This window comes from Lampetra fluviatilis, chromosome 4, assembly GCF_964198595.1.
Source record: "Lampetra fluviatilis chromosome 4, kcLamFluv1.1, whole genome shotgun sequence".
In the NCBI taxonomy this organism is placed as follows: domain Eukaryota; kingdom Metazoa; phylum Chordata; class Hyperoartia; order Petromyzontiformes; family Petromyzontidae; genus Lampetra; species Lampetra fluviatilis.
In genome coordinates, this window is record NC_136278.1 from 23930447 (window position 1) to 23958127 (window position 27681).

The following is a 27681-nucleotide window of genomic DNA, read 5'->3' on the forward strand; positions in this document are numbered from 1 at the left end:
ACCCGCTCAAACACACCCTACACACATGCCACTGCAGATGCGTTAAGAAGTGAAAACCTGCAAAACAGCTTCGCTTAGTGTGGCAATTTAGCCAATAATGTCATCAAATTGCATTTTAGAACATTTTAAATGCTCAGCAACAGTGTTGCTAAAGTGGCTTCCTGGTATATCAAACACTACCATCTGTTATTTTGCTGTAAGCAATGTGGTTAAAGTGAATGCAATTTGTGGTGCTCTCCAGGACATTTAAATCAACTGATTAAGACAATTGTTTCTGGGGTTTTTTTTCATAGATCATAAAAAAAGAACACGTGCAAAATCCCACGTGGAACAATAACCTTGGGAACATACGTACGCATGATATTAAAGTTGATTTTCTACAAAACCACGTAAAAAACCTTAACTCATTAATGTCTTAGTTGAGTCCGCTGTGACGAGTATGTATTTCACATTATTTAAATACCAATGTTTTATTACTTCGATGCTCCCCCTTCCTGTCCACCATCACCAACGTAGTGAAGATTCGTTAAAACAATGCTCAGAACCCACGCAGTATGGAGAGGCCCTCATCCAGCAGTGGATCTGCATAACACATAATGCTTGCCATGCATGTTCATGAATTCTGATAACAGTTAATAGTTTCACTGGCACCCATCAACATACGTTTCTGGTGTATTCTTGTCTCAGAAGACAAATTACAATTTTGGATTTAGAATGTGTACAAATGGAATCGCATATAAAAAAAATGGGAATGTGAATTCATGCGGAAAGAAGGAACGCACCAATACTTAAACTGTTGAGTAGAAAGACAGACTATAATGCGATTTTTGGATTTATAACACATGGACATGCAACCGCATCTGAAAACACTGTGTTTGTACTTCATTTCTGCCAATCATAAAATCCTACAGGTCACTATTAATGTTATGCGATTACGAAGCTAGCAAGCAGGTAATGCACGTGGCATCTGAAAGATTGATGATCATAACCCAGCTGTGTGGCACCGTGTACCACGCATTAATCGCAGTGAATAATGTGAATGACTGCCCTTACCTTGGAAGATAATCTTGAACCCCAGGGAATTGACACTCTCATCTGTCTGCAAGTGCAGCCACATTTGTCCCGTTGTACTGACAACTACGTCTGGTATATTTGTTCCTGTCAGACTGGTACAAAACGTGACCAAAACACACCAACATGCAGACACATTTAAAACAATTATAATTATTATAGAATTTAATATATTGGTGGAAGAGGGAGAAATGAGTCAAAGTTTGGTAAAGAGAGTATTTTATTTATTTAAAAGCACACCAAATGCATACTTTTTCAAGAATGCAATAATATAAATGTATTTTTCGTCTTATATTTTTCGTAGTTATTCCTGTAAATATCCTTAATTGCTTATTGGAGTTTGTGGACTTCTCACGTGTTGAAACATTACATTCAATACATGTTATCATCGCAGTAGGTAGGTGTGTGATGCTGTACACGAGTTTATATTATGTTTTTTTGCGTGTGTTTCATAAAATTATAATACATGATTAACTTTTGCAGCTGAAGTGTGGGTGCTTAGGATAGTGCGGCGGTTAGCCCCGTGGGCTACGAACCCGGTAACCCGAGTTCAATTTCCACTCACGGCCAACATCAGTGACGATAATCGGAACCGGTCCTGGGCCTCCCCTAAAGGATGACTCGGTTTCAAATGACGACCAGGTGTTGTGTGTAAATGTCGTCACTGGGAAGACAAAGCGGTTGGACGTCGTGCTGGCCACCGAACCCTTCGTGTGTCATGCCGGCCTTCATAGGTGCTTGCTAACAGCATTGCTCCAAATGTCTGTCCAGGCTATGAGGGGGGATCTTTGTCTTTGTTTCTATAAATATACGTATGATTTCAAAAACCTAAATAGGCACGGGTAATTGCAGATATTGTACAATACTTACACTGCAATTGCTGTTTCAGGGTCACCCTCAGTGAGACCATCACCCACCGTAAGCATGTCAAAATCCCTCTCCAGCTCAAACTTCTCAAAGTTGATTTGAATTGTCTGGAACATTCAAAACAGGAGAAAAACATATCAACAAAAGTATTCAGTTAATTGTACCCACAATATCTCTTTTTTTTGTTTTGTATATTAGGTTAATTAAATCTAAAAGCACTGTCATTCACTTTGACAAGCACATAGAAATTGTAGATGGTAGCAAGTATATAATTAATTAATCATGATAAATCTCATTTATTTTCATCTCATAGAATTAATAAAGTATATTTCTCATTATTTAAAAGTGGTATATCCTGATCAAGAGACAAACATGTGACCTATTGCGAAGTTAATACAAATATCATTGCATACATCCATTAGCACATTTTTTAAAACAAACATATAATTAAAATTGAACATATAAAGGTCAATAACCATTCTGCAAGAGGGGATGAATCATTAACGTAAAGGCTAAATGTGGAAAGTCGTGATGAAGTGCATGCTCTAATAGAAGTTTTAATTGCTGCTAAATGCTGGGGGCAACGTTATTCTTACTGCCACCAGGACATGCATGTGAAATTGACACTTTTGACATTAAAATGTCTCGGTTTTTTGTATTAATCAGTTGACTCCATATGTTGTACATTCAAGTGCAGATGATATTTGAGAGGCAACCTTTCCAACAGCTGAGAGATGTCAATATGGCATCAGATTGCACTCTGCATAGTTAAACAAAGCAGTCTTTCAAACAAGGCTTTGGATCACAATCATACATACATAACTGATACACTATGTGTACACACAAGCAGACAATGACATATCTCTCATTTTATGTCTAGAGAATCCATCTAACACCTGTGCTGCATAGACCGGAAGTGAATGTGAGACTTCAAATGATTTCTAACAGCAGCAAGAGCTGTACATCAACGTGTCCACGAAACCTATATAGTATTTCTGTGAAATTGTTATATTGGTGATCGATTTTTTTTTAATACGTGAAACGTCGGTCTCCAATCTAGATAAATCAATGTCCCAAAAATGAATTACACATACTTCTTTTCTCATTCCAATAAAATAATATTTATCTGTAAGAAAATGTAATGATCAGTTGCATCCAGCACACTGAATAAATGAATTTACACAAAGCTAAGTGTATTAGAGCATCTAAATTAACAACCATTAGCACTCCTTGAATGCAAGCCGATCAATAAGACATCAGTCCCTAATTGTGCTAAACATTGCCTGCTCAGTTAAATAAAATATTAAATAAAAGCCAACTTTTTTTTACAAGCGTGACTTTTTAAATAACACATTTAACGAAAAACAGCTTGCTGCCAGGCTTTAAGTGGACAATGCAATATTTACCAATTGTTTAATGTGGTTTTAATGTGCATTGCTTCAGGTGCAGGCATTTATAATACACACAAGTACGCATCTGCATGCCAAAACGATTGCCTCAATGAAGGTCACTTTCTGTGCAAAGAAAGGACAAGATTCTTCAATGTGCAGGAATGTACCCATCTAAATTTACTTTTCCAGAAGCTGGGTAAATGGACCCTAGTATTAAAGGCACACTAGAGTTTTGTTCTGGCTTCAGACTCACCACTGTGCTATGCAGTGAATAATCAGTTGGACCATACACCATGGCACACGTGGTATGCATGGCGAGCTGTGATTTATTATGAACGTTTGATCGTCGTTATTTTTTCGTGCTATATGACAAAGCCTAATATGACTATGTTTTGTATAAAGTTACAAGAGCCTTGAATGGTGCACACTCATGGTTATCTCCTTGGTAGAGTTAGCTTGTGTTTATAGTTTACATTTTTAAGTATCCGTGCATATGTGTTACAAACTAAGGAATATATGTGAAAGATGTATTTTTTTTCCTCCTTCAATTTTTACAGTGGTGAAATGCAAAGATGCATTTTGCTGTGAGTATTTAGAGAACCAGACACGACTATACTTGCAAATTGCGTTTTCTGTCGTGAAAGTGACAACTAGTTTGGATGATGTTGCATTGCATTATGTATCAAATAATTGGCGATTCCTTTGACCGGAGCAGTAACGTGTATCTCACATGGTTGTGCAGGGATGGCTGAACATCTTACAAAACTAAAACAAGTCAAACTCTTTTACATTCGTATATCTGTACTAGTTTCCATCGGACGATAATCGCTGGATGAGTGAAAATGTTCGTGAAAGGAATATTAAAAGGAATATAATTTTCACTCCTCTAAAATAACAGAGGCTACAAATCAACATGACATTTTGGGAAGACATAATTCCCTTTCTTCGTCTGCACATTGGTCTCAAAGATTTTCATCTAAATCCTCACATTAAAAAATGCATATTTGCATTTCACCACTGTAAAAATTAAAGGAAAGCATACATCTGTCACATATATTCTCTAATCTGTAACCTATACATATGGATAATTGAAAATATAAACTATAAACTAAAGCTCATCCTACAAAGGAGATATCTATGAGTGCACCATTCAAGGCTCTTCTTGTAATTGTAAACAACACAATCATATCAGGTGTTGTCATAGCACTAAAAATAACGCTAATCAAACTTTCAAAATAAATAACACAGCCTGCCGTGGTATACGATGGTTACAAGCTCAGGTGTTCCACAAATTGTTATTTCATCGTTGCCTCTGGGTTCATCTTAGATTTCCGGCCAAGCAGCATGTTGTAAAACAAGCAGTAAAATTGCAAACTGCTGTGATATTCATGCATCGGTGAACTTAATAAGGAAAACTAATTGTAAACCGTGCAAAAACACAAGCTCAAGTAGTCTAGTTCCCCAGCAGTATTACACCATTGCTTAAAAAACAAATGCTAATTATAAAAATGGAACACATTCAATCTGAAAGAATTACAATGTCCTTGCTAGTTATTAAAGTAAGCCCAGAATTTTACTTCAATGTAATGTTTAATATTTTTTTACAGTAAAAGTTAATGAAATAAAATTAGAAAATACCAACACTTGAATATATATTCCACAACAAGGTGTATTAAGTTAACATTTATTTTATTGGAGTTTGATGTTATTACACCATAGCCAAAAATATAAATTGTTATATAACATAGAGTATAAGTATAACTGTTCTACCTTTGCAACTACATTAAATCAATAGATAAAAATGTAGAATAAATAAATTTAACCCATGTTGTACATTTCTTCTCCTACCATTGCTGATATTATCAAGACGGTTCTCCGATGGGCTGCCCTTGCATGTTGTTTGGCCTCATGTCCTATTTTTTACTCCACATGCCATGATATTCTCTCATTCTAAAGTTTCTGAAGAAGCTTTCGGCCCAACAACACACATTACAGCCCAAAAGAAAACTCATCGGAGAGCTTTTGAGGACAGCTGTGAAAATGTCCACCGGGAGTCATATAAAGACACCCTCAGAGAGGTTCGTGCAAGAAACCAATCAGCAAATGCGATCCTGTTAGAAAGTATACACTGGGCTTGTTAAACTTCATCCCTTTTATATTAAGCATCTTCAGCTGAAGAATGTTTTATTTAATCTAATTACAAAACACACTGTGAAGGCCTTCAATAAACATGTGGATAGCTGATGTCTGAGTATAAACGAAATTGTAAGTTAAATATTGTACTCATATACACTACCGGCAATTGGAAACATTTAATTTCTCTATTATTATAATCATTATCCAGGGTTTCATGAGCTGTCACCCCATTACTGCGTAGGTTTTCGTGGTTGTGCTGTATAGCTGTCCAATGCGTTTTTCGGCTGTGACGCGTGTTATTTCGCATGGTGTTGCTTCCTGTGATGGGACTTTCTTCGGGAATTGAAAATAAGCTCCTGGCACATGGGGCTGAACGTCGGACATGGTGGTAAACAACAACAACAACAACAACACGGTACACCCCGGAAACACATCCGCGAGAGCTGTCCACCTCATTGTTCGAAAATCACAAAAAGCTCATAAAAACCCCACGAGGAATTGGAGGTGCCATTGCCTACCGATTGCATTGCAGTTGCCCATGTTACTACCAATTGCCATGGCTGACTTCATCCCATCTCTCTCGACAAAGCAGACACAGCATGTTAATCAAACAGCTGAATTAGGAATGTTTGCTTTCACTTTTAAAAAGACAAAAGTAAAGCTTTGTCTTCGAACAGATACTGTACTGCAACCGAGTTTATTAAACTGAAAATGCAGACAAGGTGTCCATCATGCAATAACACAACCAGCAAGGAGGAATATAAAATTATCTTCCAAAATTATACATAAACTATCGACATTTTATTTTTTATTTTGTGAAGAAAGACCCACTCAGCTACATAGCTATTTTTCAGAAGCCACCTGGCCACAAATGATAGCTCAACTAAGTGGCTTATCACGTAGAAATCTATAGCGGTCAAATACTCTAAACGCATGTTGATTCTAAATGTGGAGGGAAAAACCAGAGGAAGCGGAGAAAAAGCCACGTGACCACGGGGAGAAAATGCAAACTCCAAATATACAGGCATCAGGGTCGGGATCGAGCCCACAACCTCCTATATACCAAGCGAGGTAGTTAACATCTCGCCAACGTGGCGCCCATATATATATGTATATAATATAAAGTATATTGACTTAAAACTTTCGTGACTGCAGAAATTAATAGTCTGTGGTTCTTTGGGTAAAGTCACGTAGATAGAAAAAATAATAAACTAATAAAAAATAAAGTTAATACAAATATCACGACGTTTCGATCGCAACACAAGCGGTTGTCATCAGGAACAGAAGTAGATATAGCAGTATAAATGGGTAAGCCACAGTTAGTCGATCAGCAGTGTGGAAGTGTAGGCCAAATACCCTCTTGGGGGGGCTGGGTGGGGAGTGTAGTCGAGGAAGATCCGGCAGCAATGGTGTGAGCAAGAGAGTGTCAGGCTGCACCTTTGCATATCGCAATCATCCATCCATTTAATTGCTACTTATATTTTTTATATATATGAAAGTACGTTCAATTTTGAAGTTGCCCTGTGGTTAGCAGATGTATGTAATTGCCTGACACACAGTGGTATGCAATTGAGAATGATGTGATGGGGTTTTTATTGTGCACTTTAGGGCGCACAGTACAGTTTAGTAATGTCGACTGCATTTCCAAGTGGCAGTAGGATTTGAACCACTGAACCCCAGCAAACTGGCTTCGTAGCAAGTGCACTATGCGATGGATGATGCAATTGGGCTATAGATTGTGCGAGGTGGGTATGTGTTAGGTTTTGCACACTTAGTAAAAAAACGTTCAAGTAAAAATCCCTGCAAAAGCTTGCTCAAGTCACTGCTGGCAGAAGCGCCTCCACTAGAAGGAGCTCTAGAAGCCCCTCTCGATGGTAATTTGGCCTAATCTTTCAAGTCAGCCAGATGTCTTGGAATAGGTGGGATTATCCATACACCTACACTTGGAAATAAATAAGTCCCCCACATTTTACACCACAACAAGTGATCTGCCGTTCGATTAACTGCGGTGTATCAATTTATACTGCTGGGTAGATAAGGATCTGAGAAAATTCCCCAATGGTTTAACTGCCATGCCAGGACGTGGAATTGGCAACCTCTGGATTGCAAGCAGTAAAGAAGCATTATTATTTGTACAATTCGGAAATATTGGGTAAAATATCGACCAATATTTAATTGCACACAATCTTGTTGACGTTTATTATCTTTTTTAAACAAACCGTGATGACACGCAAAACTTCAAATGGCATGAGATACTGTACAATACTGGCTATATACTGGATTCTATTCCCTGAGCACGTTACAAAACTACCAATATAAAACTTATATCTTCTTGGTTCTTTCGGTAAAGTCACGTAGAAGGGAAGTAATAAAATAATAAAAATAAAACATTAAATAATTCTCACGACGTTTCGGCCACAACGCAAGCAGCCGTCCTCAGGTGAAACCAGGTCTGTCGAGGCGACAGCGTCTGAATGAAACAGCACACGTGCTTGGAGCATATATATAAGCTGGGTTGGAAGGGGGGGGAAAGGGCGTCTTGACAAAATAATTTGCATATCAAGAGGAATTTAGCATATTTATGGGAAATGCAGGTATGTGATTAGTACTACTTATGTCCGTGCATTATGCAGGATTAGCAGCATCCAAGGGAGGGGATATGGGAAATGCAGGTATGTGAATTAGTGCTACTTTGCCCGTGCATTATGCAGTATTAGCATCACAGGGAGGGGATAGGGGTAGCATTAATAAAGGGAAGAAGTGTTAATAGTATGTAGCTGCAGTAACTAAAACCACCACGTAAACAACTAAAGTATAAACTACATAGTATCATCATTATACTAAATATACTCTACAATAAGCTGAGTTACTAATAGTAAGTAATACATTACAATTCTACGTCGTAAAAAATATAATATGCTTCCATCTAAACTTTATTCTCTTACATCACACGTATCTACACCGTACTATATACTGCCATAGACAAACCCAACATTAAATTATATACTGTATTGCTATAAACCACCCTAAACCTCATACATTGTAATATTACACTATGTATTAGTCTACCCACCCTAATGTATATCACACTGCTGTATATTCACTATACAATTACGATATTATATATTACTTTGTACATTGTCTTAAGCATATACATTTTTATACTATTTGTTACTATACATTGTACCGTTGACCGTCGTGTGAAAGATACTAAGAGGAAGAAACAAGATATGTCAATGCAGCAGAGCAAAGAGTCCATTCCCTGCGGAGAATACAATGCCAGTGAGTGGAACGCGGTCTGAAAGTCACCATAAACGTGAACACAATCAGTTAAGATCCGAAATGGTTTATTACGTCCTTCCAATGATTGCTAAGCCAGAATCCATCTTCTCGGTTGAAATTGTCTCTGTGTTTGTATATGTGGATCGCCTCATGAACGAATCTCTCACGATAGCCAGATGGCTTGCAGAGAACCTCTGTCTTGGAGAAGTCAATATCATGTGAGCCCACTGAATTGTAACAGTGATCTGCCACGGCTGAGGTGTTTGTCCTACTGTGTTTCAAGTCTGCTTTATGTTCACGGATGCGGTCCGAGACATGTCGTTTGGTTTCTCCAATGAAACTGCTACCACAAAGGCAACTTAGTTTGTAGACGCCACGGTACTGTATGTCTGGAACCACATCTTTTACAGACGGGACCAGATCACGGATTTTTTTGTACTGTGTTGAATCGGACCTGAATCTTGTGTTTAATCAGGATTTTGGAGATCTTTTTTGTGACCCCAGCAATGTAGGGTAAGGTGATGGTTTTGAAAGGCTCCTCAACAGGATCCTTCTTGATGGTTGGAGTGATAGCTTTACGGATTGTGTAGTCGGAGTAACCATTAGCCTTAAGAGCTTGGCGTACGTGTTTGAGTTCACTGGCAATGTGTTCCTGGTCGGAGATGCATTGGGCTCTATGGTATAGAGTCTTGATGAGGGAGTTCTTCTGGGATGGATGGTGGTGGGAATCCGGTTTTAGGTAGGCATCCGTATGGGTGGCTTTCCTGTAGACAGAATGGCTCATTGAACCATCAGGTCTCCTTTTAATTAGGACATCCAAAAAGGGTAGCTTGCCATCTTTTTCGACTTCCATGGTGAATCTGATGGCTGGGTGTATGGAATTCATGTGGTTGAGAAATTGGTGAGCGTTTTGAATTAGCTCAATTGAAAAAGAGGGATGACATTGTTATCCTCTCAGCCGACAAAGGCAATGCCACAGTCATCATGGACAAAATAGAATACAACAACAAAATTCAAGAACTACTCAACGATGGCAGCTATACAAAAAATAAAAAGAGACCCCACCAACAGCCTCATCACTAAAACCAACAACATCATTTCTGATTCAACCGCATTAATTGATCAGACCAAACAGTTATCGTTGAAACCTTCTGCAGCCAGGCCACCAAGATTATACGGCTTACCAAAGATACATAAAGATACACCTCTTCGTCCCATTGTCTCTACTATTAACTCCCCCACCTACAAACTGGCTCGTTTTTTGTCTGAAATCCTACGGCCTTTCACTGGAAAAACCACCTCTGCGGTACTAAACTCTACCGACCTGGTATCGACAATCAAGGGGATTTCCCTGTCCCCAGACGACCTGCTTGTCAGTTTTGATGTGGTTTCCTTATTCACCAAAGTTCCTGTACCTGACACCATCGCAATCATTGAAGACTTGGTTCATCAAGGACTGAATACTAGGGTACCCCCCCTGGTGAGACACTGCTTAACCAATACATACTTCACCTGGAATGGAACTTTCTACAAGCAAACTGAGGGCACCCAAATGGGCTCCCCCCTATCTCCGGTTGTAGCCAACATTTTCATGGAGAAATTTGAAACTGACGCCATCCAGACTGCCACTCTACGCCCGACCTTATGAAGAGGTACGTAGATGACACTTTTGTCATCTGGCCACATGGCCGGCCTGCTCTAGACCAATTTCTCGACCACATCAATTCCATACACCCAGCCATCAGATTCACCATGGAAGTCGAAAAAGATGGCAAGCTACCCTTTTTGGATGTCCTAATTAAAAGGAGACCTGATGGTTCAATGAGCCACTCTGTCTACAGGAAAGCCACCCATATGGATGCTTACGTAAAACCGGATTCCCACCACCATCCATCCCAGAAGAATTCCCTCATCAAGACTCTATACCATAGAGCCCAATGCATATCCGACCAGGAACACATTACCAGTGAACTCAAACACGTACGCCAAGCTGTTAAGGCTAATGGTTACTCCGACTACACAATCCGCAAAGCCATCACTCCAACCATCAAGAAGGATCCCGTTGAGGAGCCTTTCAAGACCATCACCTTACCCTACATTGCTGGGGTCACAAAAAATATCTCCAAAATCCTGATAAAACACAAGATCCAGGTCCGATTCAACACAGTACGTAAATCCGTGATCTGGTCCCGTCTGTAAAAGATGTGGTTCCAGACATACAGTACCCTGGCGTCTACAAACTAAGTTGCCTCTGTGGTAGCAGTTACATTGGAGAAACCAAACGACATGTCTCGGACCGCATCCGTGAACATAAAGCAGACTTGAAACACGGTAGGACAAACACCTCAGCCGTGGCAGATCACTGTTACAATTCAGTGGGCGCACATGATATTGACTTCTCCAAGACAGAGGTCGACTGCAAGCCATCTGGCTACCATGAGAGATTCGTTCATGAGGCGATCCATATATACAAACACAGAGACAATTTCAACCGAGAAGATGGATTCTGGCTTAGCAATCATTGGAAGGACGTAATAAACCATTTCGGATCTTAACTGATTGTGTTCACGTTTACGGTGACTTTCAGACCGCGTTCCACTCACTGGCATTGTATTCTCCGCAGGGAATGGACTATTTGCTCCGCCGCATTGACATATCTTGTTTCTTCTTCTTAGTATCTTTCACACGATGGTCAACGGTACAATGTATAATAACAAATAGTATAAAAATGTATATGCTTAAGACAATGTACAAAGTAATATATAATATCGTAATTGTATAGTGAATATACAGCAGTGTGATATACATTGGGGTGGGTAGAATAATACATAGTGTAATATTACAATGGATAGGGTATAGGGTGGTTTATAGCAATACAGTATATAATTTAATGTTGGGTTTGTCTATGGCAGTATATAGTACGGTGTAGACTCGTGTGATGTAAGAGAATAAAGTTTAGATGGAAGCATATTATATTTTTTACGACGTAGAATTGTAATGTATTACTTACTATTAGTAACTCAGCTTATTGTAGAGTATATTTAGTATAATGATGATACTATGTAGTTTATACTTTAGTTGTTTACGTGGTGGTTTTAGTTACTGCAGCTACATACTATTAACACTTCTTCCCTTTATTAATGCTACCCCTATCCCCTCCCTGTGATGCTGCTAATTCTGCATAATGCACGGGCAAAGTAGCACTAATTCACATACCTGCATTTCCCATATCCCCTCCCTTGGATGCTGCTAATCCTGCATAATGCACGGACATAAGTAGTACTAATCACATACCTGAATTTCCCATAAATATGCTAAATTCCTCTTGATATGCAAATTATTTTGTCAAGACGCCCTTCCCCCCCCCCCCTTCCAACCCAGCTTATATATATACTCCAAGCACGTGTGCTGTTTAATTCAGACGCTGTCGCCTCGACAGACCTGGTTTCACCTGAAGACGGCTGCTTGCGTTGTGGCCGAAACGTCGTGAGAATTATTTTATTATGTTTTATTTTTATTATTTTATTACTTCCCTTCTACGTGACTTTACCGAAAGAACCAAGAAGATGAATCCCTGCAGTCACGAAAGCTTTAAATCGAAATAAAACTTATATATTTCCCAATTTGAAAATGTAACTTGATCATCATCATACGAAGCCATCACTGACACTGGATGACATTTATTGAAGATATTTTGCAGCGTCAAAATATTCTTAAAAGCCAGAGCAATGTGAGCACATTTATTATGGGAACAAAAACAAACCCAGTTATGTTTATGTTTGTCAAAAGCCTCATCACGAACACAACTTTATGTGCTATGAAACTATAACTATAAACAATGACACATGAACAACATTAATATCAGCACTGTTGTTTTACAAAAAAAGAACTATGCACATAAAAAATAAACAATTTTAACAAGGGTGACCATTCCGCTGAAGGTTTGTGTGGAAAGGCAGACAAACTCATTAATCCTTCCTGAATATTTCCGAATATTGGTGAAATATGTAAATAAGATGGGATATCATTTAAAATTAAAATGTGGCCTTTAAATGCCAATGCAGGCAGATGGATTGCATTTCTTAGTACCAGAATGTCCATTTTACTATTTGCATTCAACTCATTGCACATCAATCTGTGAAAAAATAAAAACCTGCTTGTACCTCATGATGGTCATACATTCCCTTCTACGAATGCACTACCTCAGCATAATGTGGCACAATGCTGCTATTTAAAAGATTTATTGTTATAGGCATATTATTGAGCATGTCCAGATCATTTTGTATAAAGAATTCATTTTAAATATGGAAATTTGCATATAAATTACATGCGGTTTTTTTAAAGGAAGAATACAGAATTACATTTTGCAGGGAAATGTGTGCCCTCTGCAATTCTTGTATCGAAGTGTAACTAGCATGCACAACATAGGAATACAATATTACCAATAGGTTAATTTGGAAAGTTATATCCAGCTGTGTTTTTGTTTGTTCTTAATACATATTTAATACGTATAAAATACTGGATTGTTGTGTTTTCTACTCCTTCCCCACTATGGGCCAGAGAAACCAATTTGTTAGTGGAAATCAAGACATTAAATCACACATTTGAAAATGATTCCCACTGGATTAGGATCATTCGTGAACACATGGGAACAGCGACTTGAGCTTGACGTAAAAAAAATATATATAAGCAGCATGCACAGTAGTAGATATCGCAACCATCATGTTCACAAATATATACTAGTACGCATATGCTTGAAAATCATGATTGCAACTGATGACATCATTTTACAACAAAATAGGCTAACATATTCGGTAATGACCATTCTTCACTGCTGAGAGAGCAGTAACGTTGTGACTTTCTGACCCAACCAAATGGACCATCTGTGATAAACAGCTTCTTGGCTCATCGGATTTCTCCAGGATATTTACAAATTCTGATTAATAGCGAGAGATTGCACTTTACAGTGTTGTGCCTTTATAAGCTTTGGATTTGCATACTATAAACATCGTTTGCTATTTACAGATATTTTGCATTAAACAAACCATTAAACCGTTGAAGATGTACACATATACAGTGAAGGAAAAAAGTATTTGACCCCCTGCTGATTTTGTACGTTTGCCCACTGACAAAGAAATGATCAGTCTATAATTTTAATGGTAGGTTTATTTGAACAGTGAGAAACAGAATAACAACAAAAAAATCAAGAAAAACGCATGTCAAAAATGTTATAAATTGATTGGCATTTCACAAAACATGACTTAGTATTTGGTGGCAAAACCCTTGTTGGCAATCACAGAGGTCAGAGGTTTCTTGTAGTTGGCCACCAGGTTTGCACACATCTCAGGAGGGATTTTGTCCCACTCCTCTTTGCAGATCTTCTCCAAGTCATTAAGGTTTCGAGGCTGACATTTGGCAACTCGAACCTTCAGCTCCCTCCACAGATTTTCTATGGGATTAAGGTCTGGAGACTGGCTAGGCCACTCCAAGACCTTAATGTGCTTCTTCTTGAGCCACTCCTTTGTTGCCTTGGCCGTGTGTTTTGGGTTATTGTCATGCTGGAATACTCATCCACGACCCATTTTCAATGCCCTGGCTGAGTGAAGGAGGTTCTCACCCAAGATTTGACGGTACATGGACCCGTCCATCGTCCCTTTGATGCGGTGAAGTTGTCCTGTCCCCTTAGCAGAAAAACACATCCAAAGCATAATGTTTCCACCTCCATGTTTGACGGTGGGGATGGTGTTCTTGGGGTCATAGGCAGCATTCCTCCTCCTCCAAACACGGCGAGGTGAGTTGATGCCAAAGAGCTCCATTTTGGTCTCATCTGACCATAACACTTTCACCCAGTTTTCCTCTGAATGATTCAGATGTTCATTGGCAAACTTCAGACGGACATGTATATGTGCTTTATTGAGCAGGGAGACTTTGCGGGCACTGCAGGATTTCAGTCCTTCACGGCGTAGTGTGTTACCAACTGTTGTTTTGGTGACGATGGTCCCAGCTGCCTTGAGATCATTGACAAGATCCTCCCGTGTAGTTCTGGGCTGATTCCTCACCGTTTTCATGATCATTGCAACTCCACGAGGTGAGATCTTGCATGGAGCCTCAGGCCGAGGGAGATTGACAGTTCTTTTGTGTTTCTTCCATTTGCGAATAATCGCACCAACTGTTTTCACCTTCTCATCAAGCTGCTTGGCGATGGTCTTGTAGCGCATTCCAGCCTTGTGTAGGTCTACAATCTTGTCCCTGACATCCTTGGAGAGCTCTTTGGTCTTGGCCATGGTGGAGAGTTTGGAATCTGATTGATTGATTGCTCCTGCGAACAGCTGTCTTTTATACAGGTAACAAGCTGAGATTAGGAGCACTCCCTTTAAAAGTGTGCTCCTAATCTCAGCTCGTTACCTGTATAAAGGACACCTGGGAACCAGAAATCTTTCTGATTGAGAGGGGGTCAAATACTTATTTCCCTCATTAAAATGTAAATCAATTAATAACATTTTTGACATGCGTTTTTCTGGATTTTGCTGTTATTCTGTATCTCACTGTTCGAATAAACCTACCATTAAAATTATAGACTGATAATTTCTTTGTCAGTGGGCAAACTTACAAAATCAGCAGGGGATTAAATACTTTTTTCCCTCACTGTAGGTAAATTGAGCATACATTTAATACTGAACAGCCACGCGCAATCATAAAGAGTCCAGTATTGTGAACAGTGGGAGGGTAGAATAATGTAATTCAGCTAAGTCTATTGTTATGCTGAACAGCCGAAACTTGTGTGTCTACTTTTAGAACTGATATAACTTTTATAGTTAAAAATAATTATATTTTACATGATAATACATATATACGTTTGTACAAATATATGCAAGGACGAAAAAACATCTAGCTTACCATACGAGCTGAAAGCAAATGTAAATAAAAAAAAATACACATGTGCATACTACTCTAAAAAAACATACTGAAAAGGTTGGCGTAGTTTGCATGGGTTTTTTTTTTCTTCAAGACTAATCTGTGTCGTGGCCTTAAATAGAGAGGGGGGGGGCAGAGAGAGAGGTGGGTCTGTTGTAGCAGACACCCAGCCATCAAATTCACCATGGAGGTGGAAAAGGATGGCAAGCTATCATTCTTGGATGTTTTAATCGAAAGGAGACCAGATGGCTCAATGGGACACTATGTATACAGGAAAGCCACCCATACGGATGTATATCTAAAACCTGACTCCCACCACCATCCTTCCCAGAAGAATTCCCTCATCAAAACTCTACACCATAGAGCTCGATGTATTTCCGACCATCATCACCGAGCCAGTGGACTGGAATACATACACCAAGCTCTCAAGATGAATGGATATTCAGACTACACAATCTGTAAAGCTATCACCCCAACCGTTGGGAAAGAACCATCTGAGGACCAAAACAAAACCATCACCTTGCCATACATAGCAGGGGTCACCAAAAATATTTCCAAAATCATGAGCAAACACAAGATCCAGGTTCGATTTAACACAGTCCATAAAATTCGTATCTGATCCCATCTGTGAAGGATGTGATCCCTGACATACAATACCCCGGCATCTACAAATTAAGCTGTGTCTGCGGCAGTATTTACATTGGAGAAACTAAGTGACGTTTCTCGGACCGTGTTTGTGAACATAAGGCAGATCTGAAACACGGTAGGACCAATACTTCGGCCGTGGCTGATTATTGTTTTAATGCGGTGGGCTCACATGAAGTTGATTTCTCTAAGACGAAGGTACTTTGCAAACCCACTAGCTATCAACAAAGATTCGTTCATGAAGTCATCTATATATATAGACACAATTTCAATCGAGAAGATGGGTATAAACTGAGCAATCATTGGAAGGATGTTATCAACCAGTTTAAGTCATAACTATCTCAGATGTTCCCATCCTACCACCTTCCGATGTTAGTTGTTTTTTCGGCTCTTTGATTATACATTAACAGGTAAAATTTATCACCCTAACACAGCCACCTTGCTCACCAATCTCCAAGTTTTTGCTTTGCGATATTCCATTCACATGCTAATCTATAACATTAGCATGTGGCACCCGCTGTGGAGGCCTCTCAACGATCTTACATTATCATGATAATTTTTACTGGGCAGCCCTTTGATTGGTGGGAAAAGCCAGCACCGTCGCGCTCGCTGCCCACCACTTACATTAACATTGGCTGCTGACATTTGGGCTACGCCCATTTCAAACCTTTATAAACGGTTTACCTTTAAAAGCTAACCCCCTCATCCTGATGACGAACGCTTGTGGTGTGATCGAAACGTCGTAGCTTTTTGTAATTTTTTTTAACCTATTTACGTGACTTTACCGAAAGACCCAAATAATATGAATTCCTGCAGTCACGAAAGCTTTAAGTCAAGATTGAATGTGTTAGTAGTTTCAAGGTTTTCATTCACACATATTGGTGGAAATATTAATGTACTAACAAATGTTGCATTAATGTCCGATCTGGTAGAGCCAAGAAAATCTGCAGACGAATGCTTGTATAATTGCAAAGTGCAAAAATTGCTTGGCAAAACATGCTGCTTGACAATCAGTGCATGCATGTGAGTGCAAATCGCGGTTGAAACTAATTACACAGGCGATTTCACTTGGAAGTCAGTATTTCATTTCAGTGAAACATTTATTACTTGGAGACATACTGAATGCTGAATATGTATGTAGAGCGTGCAGCAATGGCTAGTGCACTCAACCCAACGACCACAGTTCAATTCCCAGCCAGTCACTAAACGAGACAACCAACACCAGCGAGTAGCAAAAGGGCTTCTGAAATTACCCAACTTTCGAATAATTGTTTTTATTTATCATCATATTTTTCTTAAAGAACATATAACAACATTCAACACCATGTGCAGATTCCACTGGGCTATCCCTGAATGCAGGGGTGGACGCTTCTACTTCATTGCCCTCAGCAGTCTGGAGACCAGTTTTTTAGACCATATCAGGCTCCCCATTACCTCATCGTGTAGCACCAACATGGCCACTGACAAACCTGATTGAAAGGCCACCTCTACGTATCAGAACAAGGCCTGTACATCGCAGAAGACTTGCCACATAGACCGACGTTTAGATTTCAACAGTAGGTCTTGGAACTCTGCATCCAGTCATAAGCTGGCAAAACCTTGCCCCTTCAACTGCCATGCCGTCAGTCGTATTTCCGGAAGATCCCGACACCAGATCCCTCTCTGGGGAACAGTAAGTCTGGTCTACGTGTAAAAGTACGTATAAAATTCATACAACATGCAAATGTAACACTTTAGTTAAGTTCAATGAGCGATGGCAACTGCAATGGTGTTCTAATGTATATGTTCATGGCATGGCAGAGACTACTGGACGAATAATTAAGTCTGCCACAGAAAAAAAGAAATACCACGGTCATTTGTTTAAACATAGACAGACAAGTCGATGTAGAGAATAAGATGCACTCTACTCTCTCGCATTGTCTCACAAATGATCTCAGATGTTGGAGTAAAATATTTTACCACTGCAAAAGCTGTCAATAAACAATATGTATCTTGAACAGAGAAAACTAGGTAATATTCATAATTTAGTTGTGACTATTGAGAAGGAATTGGTAATGTATAATCAATTGTAACATAAAAAAGCATGCACATTTTTATTTAATCTGAGTTATTTTTTGTTTTCCAGCATTAAATTATTGGTTTATCCAATAAAAAATATATTTTATTAAGTCCATTATTTTTATTTAAATTGTGCTGATTGTTACTATTGTAGGTTAAAAATGAGCTGGCTAAGTGGCTTAATCATTAGCAGAAAATGAGGTTCACTATGCAAGATTTATCTGAGCTAGGATTACATTAATTACGACAAGAGGCATTGCGCTAAAAAAATATTGCGACAATAGTTACATTTTAGTCTCATTAAACTTATTCAAATGATAGAGAGTGTTTAATTCGTCACATCAAAACAAAAACAACTGATAAATAATAGCTCTTGTGTTTGACGCATTAGAGTGTTGGGATAATGAACGCCCTGTCCCTTGGGTTTTAATGGCATATTATTAAATTTAAACTTAAGTTTGTACAGATTGGAATAAAGTGCCTTTGGCGAATATGTCGCTTTACTTTTTTTTGTATTGAGTACACATGAGTGCATGTGGCAAAGGCAAATGTTTAAAAAGACGATATATGTGAAAGGAAATGGAATGAACAGCTAAACATATTCCTTGCAAGTTCTACTTTTAACTCAGGGGCTATAACAAGCTGTAAAACAAGTGATACTCAAGAGGTAGATGGCTGCAGCAGTTCTCACTAAACAAGCTGATTGTAGAGACTTGGCAGAGCAACTGATGGAGAGAGACTCGAGCACAAACGAAAAGCACTGTCCAAACCCACCATATGTTGGCGACCACCAGCTATTATTGCCCTAGGATATATTTGCAAACAAGCCTTTAATGAATCGCCCACAGCAATTTTGGCGTGTCATTGAATATGGTTTGCATTCATAACTTTAGTTGAATACTTTATATTTATAAATAACTCCCAGTGATTTTTTTTTTGCTGCTAAAAAGACACAATGAATGCATTTGATAGCATTTACCTGCACAGGGTCTGCAAGTTATGGAGCAACAGTGACCCACTACCAGGCATCCATATGTAGTGATGTAAAATGGATCACTACAGCGCGTAGCGGCAAGTGCCGTAGAAATGGGCGCTGAGGCTAACACACCGTGCAGTACCATACACTGGGTCACTAGGGGCATGGTACTGAGTGCTAGCAGAAGAGAGCTAGATGAGACTACCGACAGAGTAGGGGATAGAAGCCTCCGCCAGCGCCTCAGGTAATTGCCACAGAGTCGGTTACTGGGGGAGTGTGGTGGGGGCGGCTGCAGTAGGGGGCCTGTGGGGACGAATCACCCCGGTACCGGGTTAAGCACGTGAGGAATGTGGGCCAAAGGTGAACGAGGGGACACGGGAAAAGTAGCTGAAAAACGTCTGGAGAGTTCCCGAGGGGGGCGTGGTTAAGGGTGGAGCCAGAGAGGGAACAGTTGTAAGGTGGCCTGGACCCTTTGGTAATATTCCAGACGTAGGCGCGGCCGGGGGTGGAGCCAGGCCGCGCCAAGAGGGAAAAAATGGAAGCTCCGATCGAATGTCAGGGCTGTCTGCAGGTGAAGTGGAACCCAAGTGCTACGTCTTCGTCTCCGACATTGTGGGTCAGACAGCACATTGGCTCCTTTTACCCCATTATAGTTATCCCGTATGCGAGAGAGATAGGTGTATTGTAATCCTGTGTGTAACGAGAGTGAGAGATAGGTGTATTAGTCCCGTGTGTAACGGTGTTGCATAAGTGTAGAATAAACGTTGTTGCCTCCTAACTAGTGTATTTTAAATGACTCACGACACATATAACAAACAAGAAAAACACTAATTTTTCCTTTAACAGAGTTTGTTATTATTGTACATCTTAAAATAACTTACATACAATGTAAGTGTATATGGTAAATACTAATGTTGCACAGTGCTGAAAAAATGAACTCACAGATATTTTATACAATCCTTATGATCAAGACTCCATTGTGCTTTGTCAGAGAGAATCATGTTAAAATTACTAGACGAGGCAGATTGTTGGTTAAAAGATGCGCAAACAAACTTCAATTCCATACATATTCACAAGGGATTCATTTGACAGCTATGCATTTCTCTCCCAAGGCCTAATTGAACAAGCTGACAACATCAAAAACAGAATACGAACCCAGGATTAAAAAGTTGCAAAATAATTGTAGGTAGAGGCGAACACTCGTAATAATTGTACACAGGAACATGCCAACATATTCAAGTGTGGCTTCAAAGTCCTGGGCCCGGTGCTATATCTTAGCAAGCAAAAAGTCCGAGCTTACATATGAGAGTAGATGCAAAATAGTAGTGTAACAACAACTGCCATTCTCCACTAAGTGGCAGTAATGTCACCATGGCACGTGTGCTAGGCTAAGACTCGCTGGCAGGTCATGGGACAAATTCAGGTGCCATGGGTTGATTGAATGGGATGACCGGCAGATGTGCCACCTGAACTCCCTACTGTGTCAATTTGCTGCATTTTAGCTACCCGGTCCGCTTGTTGTCATGAGTACCACTCTTCTTGCCCTCTATTCCCACCAAATTCCCAGTAGTATCCTTCATGAGCCTTCTCCACTGAGGCCAATCTTAACACCGCTGTTTCCAGTCATCGGCAAGTCCAATCAGCTGCACATCCATCTGGACCACAGCAGTACATCTTTTACCTAAATCATGCTGCACCTATTTGTCCCCCTCTATCCAGTCAAAAAGAAGCTGCTTGGGCATACAATCTCACCTGCTGAAGAAACTCACTCATGGGTATATGTCCAGATCTTTTAAGAATTTGTGAGCTCACACAATTCAGTTTGGTCTAACCCAGAATGGATCATAGGCAGGCCAGCCTGAATGCTCTGCATTTCGCAAGCAATATACCAGTTAGTTTCCACGGAGCATTACAGCAACCGATTAAAAGATAATGATGCTCGACTGAATCGGAGTGAGACCTTCACTGCCAAACTGGAGTTGGTCATAAGCACACTGCCCAGGTACAGAAACGTCTTAACTCTCTCCACAACTGCCTCATCTCTCATGGGAAGTGGATGGGATGGAGAATTCGATGATACAACATACCCAGGCAGGTCTTTATTTTCGTGGGGCTGATGGTAAATAATCATCTCTTGGTAGCGTTCTCCAGCTGTAGCAGTAACATCTCCAACTCCTTCTCAGTGAGCAGTAATTACCAGATCATCCGCATACATAATATGGTTGACCAATAGGTAGCCATCCCTTAACCACACCTAGGCATCTTTACACCCTCCCATTTTATGTGTACCAGATATAAATTCCTTCGGTACAGCCATGCAAAGCTTCTCAAACTACGTGGTCAAAGCAGATGTGAAATAGTGTATGGGCCAGAGGACATCCCTGTGGCACCCCAAAGAAACAGAAAATATATCTGAATCCTGGCCCCGCAGCTTTACCCAGGCCTGTCCACCTACGTCAAGGTCCTTAATGATTGTGAGCAGAGGGTCAGGAACCACGAACACACGAAGAATAACTAGAGTCCTGGCCTATTGATCGTATCTTAGGCTGTAATCATGTCAATAATGCAACGATTTACGTGGTGTTGAAATTCCATACACCTCTACTGTAGCAGACGGACAGAGAAGATGGCATCTGTGAAGGTCCACCCTGATCTGAAACCACATTGAGGCTCGGCAAGCCTCTCCTCAGCATGCCTGGCATGGCGATGTTAAATAATCCTTGCCAGATCTTTCCCCGGCACACTGAGGAGGGAGATTCGCCGATAGTTAAATCAGTGTAACAACTTCGGAAAGAGGGGGACGACCAGGGCATCTTTCCAATCATGTGGAATTCATCCTTTGGATCAGACAATGATGTCATACAGGGCAGCCTGCACACAAATGCCTTTCTCTCTCAGCAGTTCATATGAAAGGTCATCTCTGCCTGGTGCTTAGTCTGGGATGCCAGACAAAATCAAATGCTTTAGCTTTGTCATGGGCAATGATTATTGACGTCCAAAATATTCAAGGGTTGAGCCCCAAATACGAGATACAAAAGCTAACAGGTTACATGTTGATCGGAGAAAACTCACACTTGGACATAACCAACTGCACACACAGGTTAGCAACCTACTTGGTGTATAGGCTTCTAAGAATGATGATGAATAATGTTAATGAATGAAGCAACTATATGTAATATATCTCGAGACAAAAATTTCAATTATCATTCACTGAATTAATTGGAGGATATTAAGCAAGAAATGAACTAATATTATCGTGGTGACACTCGTTGAATTAATGACAGAATATAGGAGATAATAAATGACGATACATTTTAACCTGATTCGATTCGTGTATGGTGGGGTAAAGTGAGGGTACTCCCACCTCTTCCAGAAGAGTAGGCCAAAGACTCACTCGGGGGGTTTTCTAGAGCTGCCCGTTAATGGAGGCCCTTCTGCCAGCAGTGGCACGAGTAAGAAAATGAAGGCCTGCACTTTTACCTTGTTTACCTTTTCAACTAGTGGACTCTCCCCCGTGGTCAAAGGCCATCAAGCATGAATCATAACAGAGCTCTGGCTATTAAAATCACATTAAGGAGTACAATTTAGTGAATCGGTGTTATGGTTAAACAAAAGATTTACGATTTTTTTTTCGTCTCTAACGTGATAAATAAAAGTATATTCCTAGATAATATCAATGTTTTCTCAGATGGTGAAATAAAGTACATTTAGAAATAATTAATCTCAATGAACGCACATGACTAAATAAATGGTATGTATAAATAATAAGTCTAAATGGGCTCTCATGCAGATAAATAAAGTAACTTAAGAAATCATGGGGTGGATTAAGAAATAATGAATATCAATGAACTCTGACGTTGTTAAATAAGAACATTAAGAAATAATCAATCTTAATGGGCCTGCACATGATTAAATAAAGAACATTGTTAAAGTCGAATTGGTAAAACAGGACGATTCTATCATCTAGTAGATGGAAATAAATATATTACTGTACAAACAATACATATTTTAAAGCAATAACAATAGCATCACCCAACTTACAAGATGCATGTAGGCACATCTAGCGCTAAGTTATTAAAGGATTGCAGCGAACACTGTTAAAGGATGTTATACTGGTCCCCATTTTTTGGAGAGATAATAATCTCCCAACTGTTCACATTCATTGAATTAAAGTTAGTCAATTTCCAGGTCACGTGTGCTGGGATAAAGCGTGGATCCTCCCATCTCCATCAAGACGTTTGGCCAGTGTAAAAGAATTGGTCAAATACTCTTTCTTGGGGTTATCTCCCTCTCGTTGACGCCCTTACAAGAGGAGTGACTTGAGGAAGAATAGACAGACCTGCACCTTTGCCATTACCACATTTTAGTTAAATGGTAGATTTAGCAATTTTTCAAAAAGTCATGAGATCAAAACACAAAAAAAACTACGGCTTTCTCTTTTGTAAGAAAAAAAACACCCAGCACACCGATTTTTCTTCAAAAAGTATAGTGTAGTAATGATTTGTAGCAAAATATAGTTATGAAATTCATAGAACTCTAGCGTCATGCATTACAAAGTTGTAGTGTCTGAAAGTTTTAGAATTAAAATTAAATCTTCACCGAAATCTTACCAACGATCCACAACCGTGGATCATTAACATTCAGTGTTGCTATCTTTAAAAAATATATATACAATAAAAAACTTTGTATGTTTTACTTGCATTCCCAGTAAAGTATGTGCTCTGGTGATGAACACAAGTGCACACTTGAGAACAACAATAGCATATGACATTGAAACAGAAAGTCGGAAGAGGAAAAATAAGACAAACAAATGAGTCCCTCTTTTTTATTTGCACGACAAAGCCAGACCTCAAGGCTTTTGAGAATTGATGGGATTAATTAAACAGATGTTGCACAGTTGATATGTGCAATGTGAACTCAATGCAGCAATGCTGACACCTTGGGAAGTGATCCTGTAACATTATTCAAGACACTCTGAAAGGTAGCTCACTACACTGGTGTATTACAGATATTACTTTTCTTCGCTTCAAGTGGAAAAAAAATCCAAGGACGACTCTGATACTTGTTTTTGCAGCTGATATTATATTGTTTGAGTATGGATTAAGTTTGCACTGAAGCAGCAGCATTATACGATGTTTATCATTCCTTTATAATGTGTTACATAATAATAATTGGATTAATATTTGCTTCTTAGACCACAGTATTCTTTGTAAAGATAAATGCAATTATTCAGCCATACAGCCTGATACCATTAAAATCATTACATTACAATAAGTGGAATGTTTGCATTGTATGTGATATTTCAAATGGAGTGCACAGGAATAGGCAATATTTTCCTCCCCTTTTTTCAAATCATCTCTTTCATTATGATTTATTTGACCACTACCAGTTATTGCGTATGATGTCGAACATTAGTACGCCCGAGTTTCTGTGGAGGAGTTAAAATAAAAATAACCCTCGTAAAAAGTTCAGGCCCAATAAACATTACCTGCTGATCCCAATTTAGATTTCTATATGAAACCTTTGATTTTATGTTTTGCCTGGAGGCTTCATAGAGCCAATAGTTGGAAATATTTTATCTAAACAGTGTCAATACAGACACTTAATTAAAAAAACAGAGATCATCTTTGTTATGAAAGTGAGGTGTAAAATGCATACATTTATTCGGTAAATATTTCCATTATCTGTCATATTAATAGCATGCCAACCAAAATGTGTGAATCTAAATTAAACATGTCTTTTTGTGACATTGCACGGGCAGTCGTGCACGAGCATAAATAACAAAAACTCAGCACATTCATCAATAACACTGACGTAACATTGTGGGAAAAAATTATTATGGATCTTTCGGGCAATGGCTCATCTTCATCGCAAGATAGATGCTGAGCCATTGCCGAAAATGTCACGTTATTTCTATATTAATATATTTAGGATAGAATAATTGACGAACGTATTGAGTTGTTGTTCAAATATTCATGAAAGTCAAATATCTCAAAGTGCAGTAAAAAAAACCCAAGACGTCTCTTCTCGTTTTCTGTAAGCTCGGAGTGCGACTCACCTTGCCAGGGTTAACAGCGGTAATGGTCCACATGCACTGGGCATTGTTGTCATACTTCAGTGGAAAGTTTGGCGAGGTGATGACACCGCTGGGGCCTTCCAAGTGCGATCCGCAGGTCTTAGCTGCACACAGAGGAGACACCATAGGCCATAGTTATGCATCATATTTTCACTTCGCCTTTCCCAGGGGTTGTCGTAAAGGTGTGTTAAGATGTTGCCTTGAATGTGCATTCAGAGTATATGAGCTTGACCGGTATTGATGTTAACAGGGTAAAAAGAACGAACGATGCACATGTGTACACAGTTTGAATAAATAACATCAGTGGTTGAATACAACTAATAGAAGGGAGTGGATTGTTTTTATGTCCAGAGGAGAATCAACCAATTTTTGTGACAATGGTTTTGAATACAAGTGAACAATACAAAAACAGTACGAGTATATACGATTATAATACAGAGCATATGCAATATTCATTTATTATTTGAATTTTTTTATTTATATATGCATTAACCCCTGCCTATGCAGTTGAAAAGTGAAACTGATATGAACGTAATTCAGTGCACTTGCAGTACACTCCAATGTGAATATGCCAGTGATTTGAGAACAAATATTGCATTGGTGATGTAAATTGGCTACGTATGAAAGTGAATTGGAGTCCCGTTTATTTAAACCTCAGTTGTCCCAGTGAAAAAGTTACCATGGTTTTTATGTCACGACTTCAATTGTTATTTAATGAAAGATATCCTAATATTAGAACCCCCCGCCCTTCCCCCCCGTGGTTTCAAATCACGCACTGCTCACATGGTCCAACTCATCCTATGATAGTTTGCGATCAGTAAACATCACGTAGAAGAAAAGACACTGTCCTTCCGCACTCTCATTTCAGCAATGTCTCAATTGTCATGAAGTTATTCAATGTGAGTCGAAAATAAATCACAAGAGACAATGGCGAACAAGATTTAAATTGCTCCACACCATCTCTAATGCAATGTCCAGTGGATGCAACCTTTTCTCCATCACTGTTGGAACTAAAGGTTAGAGTGATAATGGAGTCTGCTTCAGATTAGAGCTCAGGTATTGATTTTCTTCTTCCTCTTTTTGATTTCCTTAACAACTGTCTGTGGTCGTGTTTGTACTTTCCCGTAACTCTTTTTTACTGCAGTACATAACATAGCAGGTCATTTGAAGTTTTACACGTGTAATGCGGGCGAAAGCGACCTTCCGGATGTGACGTCACGAGGAGGCGGAGCCAGGTGACGTGGGTGAAAGGTTGGGGTCCTTAAGCGGGTAAACCGGAAAGAGAAGTCAGTCGGGGTGTGAATGGAAAGGTGTGGGGCCACGCGGGCGTACGAGCCGAGGGGGCACCGTCGGAGCGGGAGCCAACCCCGGGAACAGTAGGGAGCTACTGGGAGGTGTAAAGCTGCAGATAGAAATAGGCAGTAAGGCTGTGTGTGAGAGGCAGCGGTGTGGCTGCCAAGAGTCGCAGGAGCGACGAGGAGGCGAGACAGCACGAGGCTGTCAGAGCTGCGGAGTAAGCAAGAGCGAGAAGAGCAGCAGCGATTACAGCCAAGGGGGCTGAGAGTGAGTAACAGCAGCGGAGCTGCTGTGGGGGCTACAGGAGCGACAGAGGCCAACAGAGGGGCTGCTGGTGGAGAAGAGAGAGACATCGGAGCCAGCACGGTGGGGACTAAGCAAAGAGGAGACAGCCGTGTGGGTAATACAGTACGGACCAAATAAAGGACACTGAGCCAGAGATCGTGGTCGAATCCTTTATTACACTGGTGTCAGAAGTGAAACGGCATGTCTAAGCAAGTAAGGAAGAAAATTCCTCCGGCGCCAGCATCGGCTTCTTCGTCCGACGACGACGAATTCCCTCCGACCACGGATTCTGCTGGGGTGGTGGAGGAGAGCCCTGCTGAGGCGAGCACGGGGACGGGCGTGGAAGATGTCGGCGCGATGGCGGGTCCGTCAACAACATCGGACGCTGATCAAAGATGGCAACAGGTGGCAGAACAACTGGAGACACTCAGGGACGTCCTGGCGCATCTATGTCACCTCGTTACGCCAAGGACGACGGCGGAAGGAGAAGGTGCTCCACGGGCCGCCACGTTGCCTGCCCTGCCGCCGCCATTAGCCACGCGGCAAGAAGACGCCATCTTGCGCGCTCCGCGGCGCCAAACCGCCATCTTGGCCACGCCGCGGGCCGACGCCATTTTGAATTTGCCTCCAGAACAACCATCATTGGAAGACGGCGTAAAGAGGAGTCGGAGTCGCCACCTTAC

At 40.1% G+C, this 27681-nt stretch overlaps 1 protein-coding gene across 3 annotated transcripts in view; it reads right to left on the bottom strand.

Moving 5' to 3' along the window:
• Positions 1-27681, bottom strand: part of CSMD3 (CUB and Sushi multiple domains 3) — a 426461-nt gene that overhangs the window by 175790 nt on the left and 222990 nt on the right. For all 3 annotated transcript variants that reach the window (XM_078855831.1, XM_078855830.1, XM_078855832.1), the window contains exons 10-12: positions 25400-25521; positions 1942-2045; positions 1054-1166 (exon numbers count right to left, since the gene is read on the bottom strand). In XM_078855831.1, the coding sequence (XP_078711957.1) occupies positions 1054-1166; positions 1942-2045; positions 25400-25521 (339 nt within the window). The remainder of the gene's footprint in view (positions 1-1053; positions 1167-1941; positions 2046-25399; positions 25522-27681) is intronic.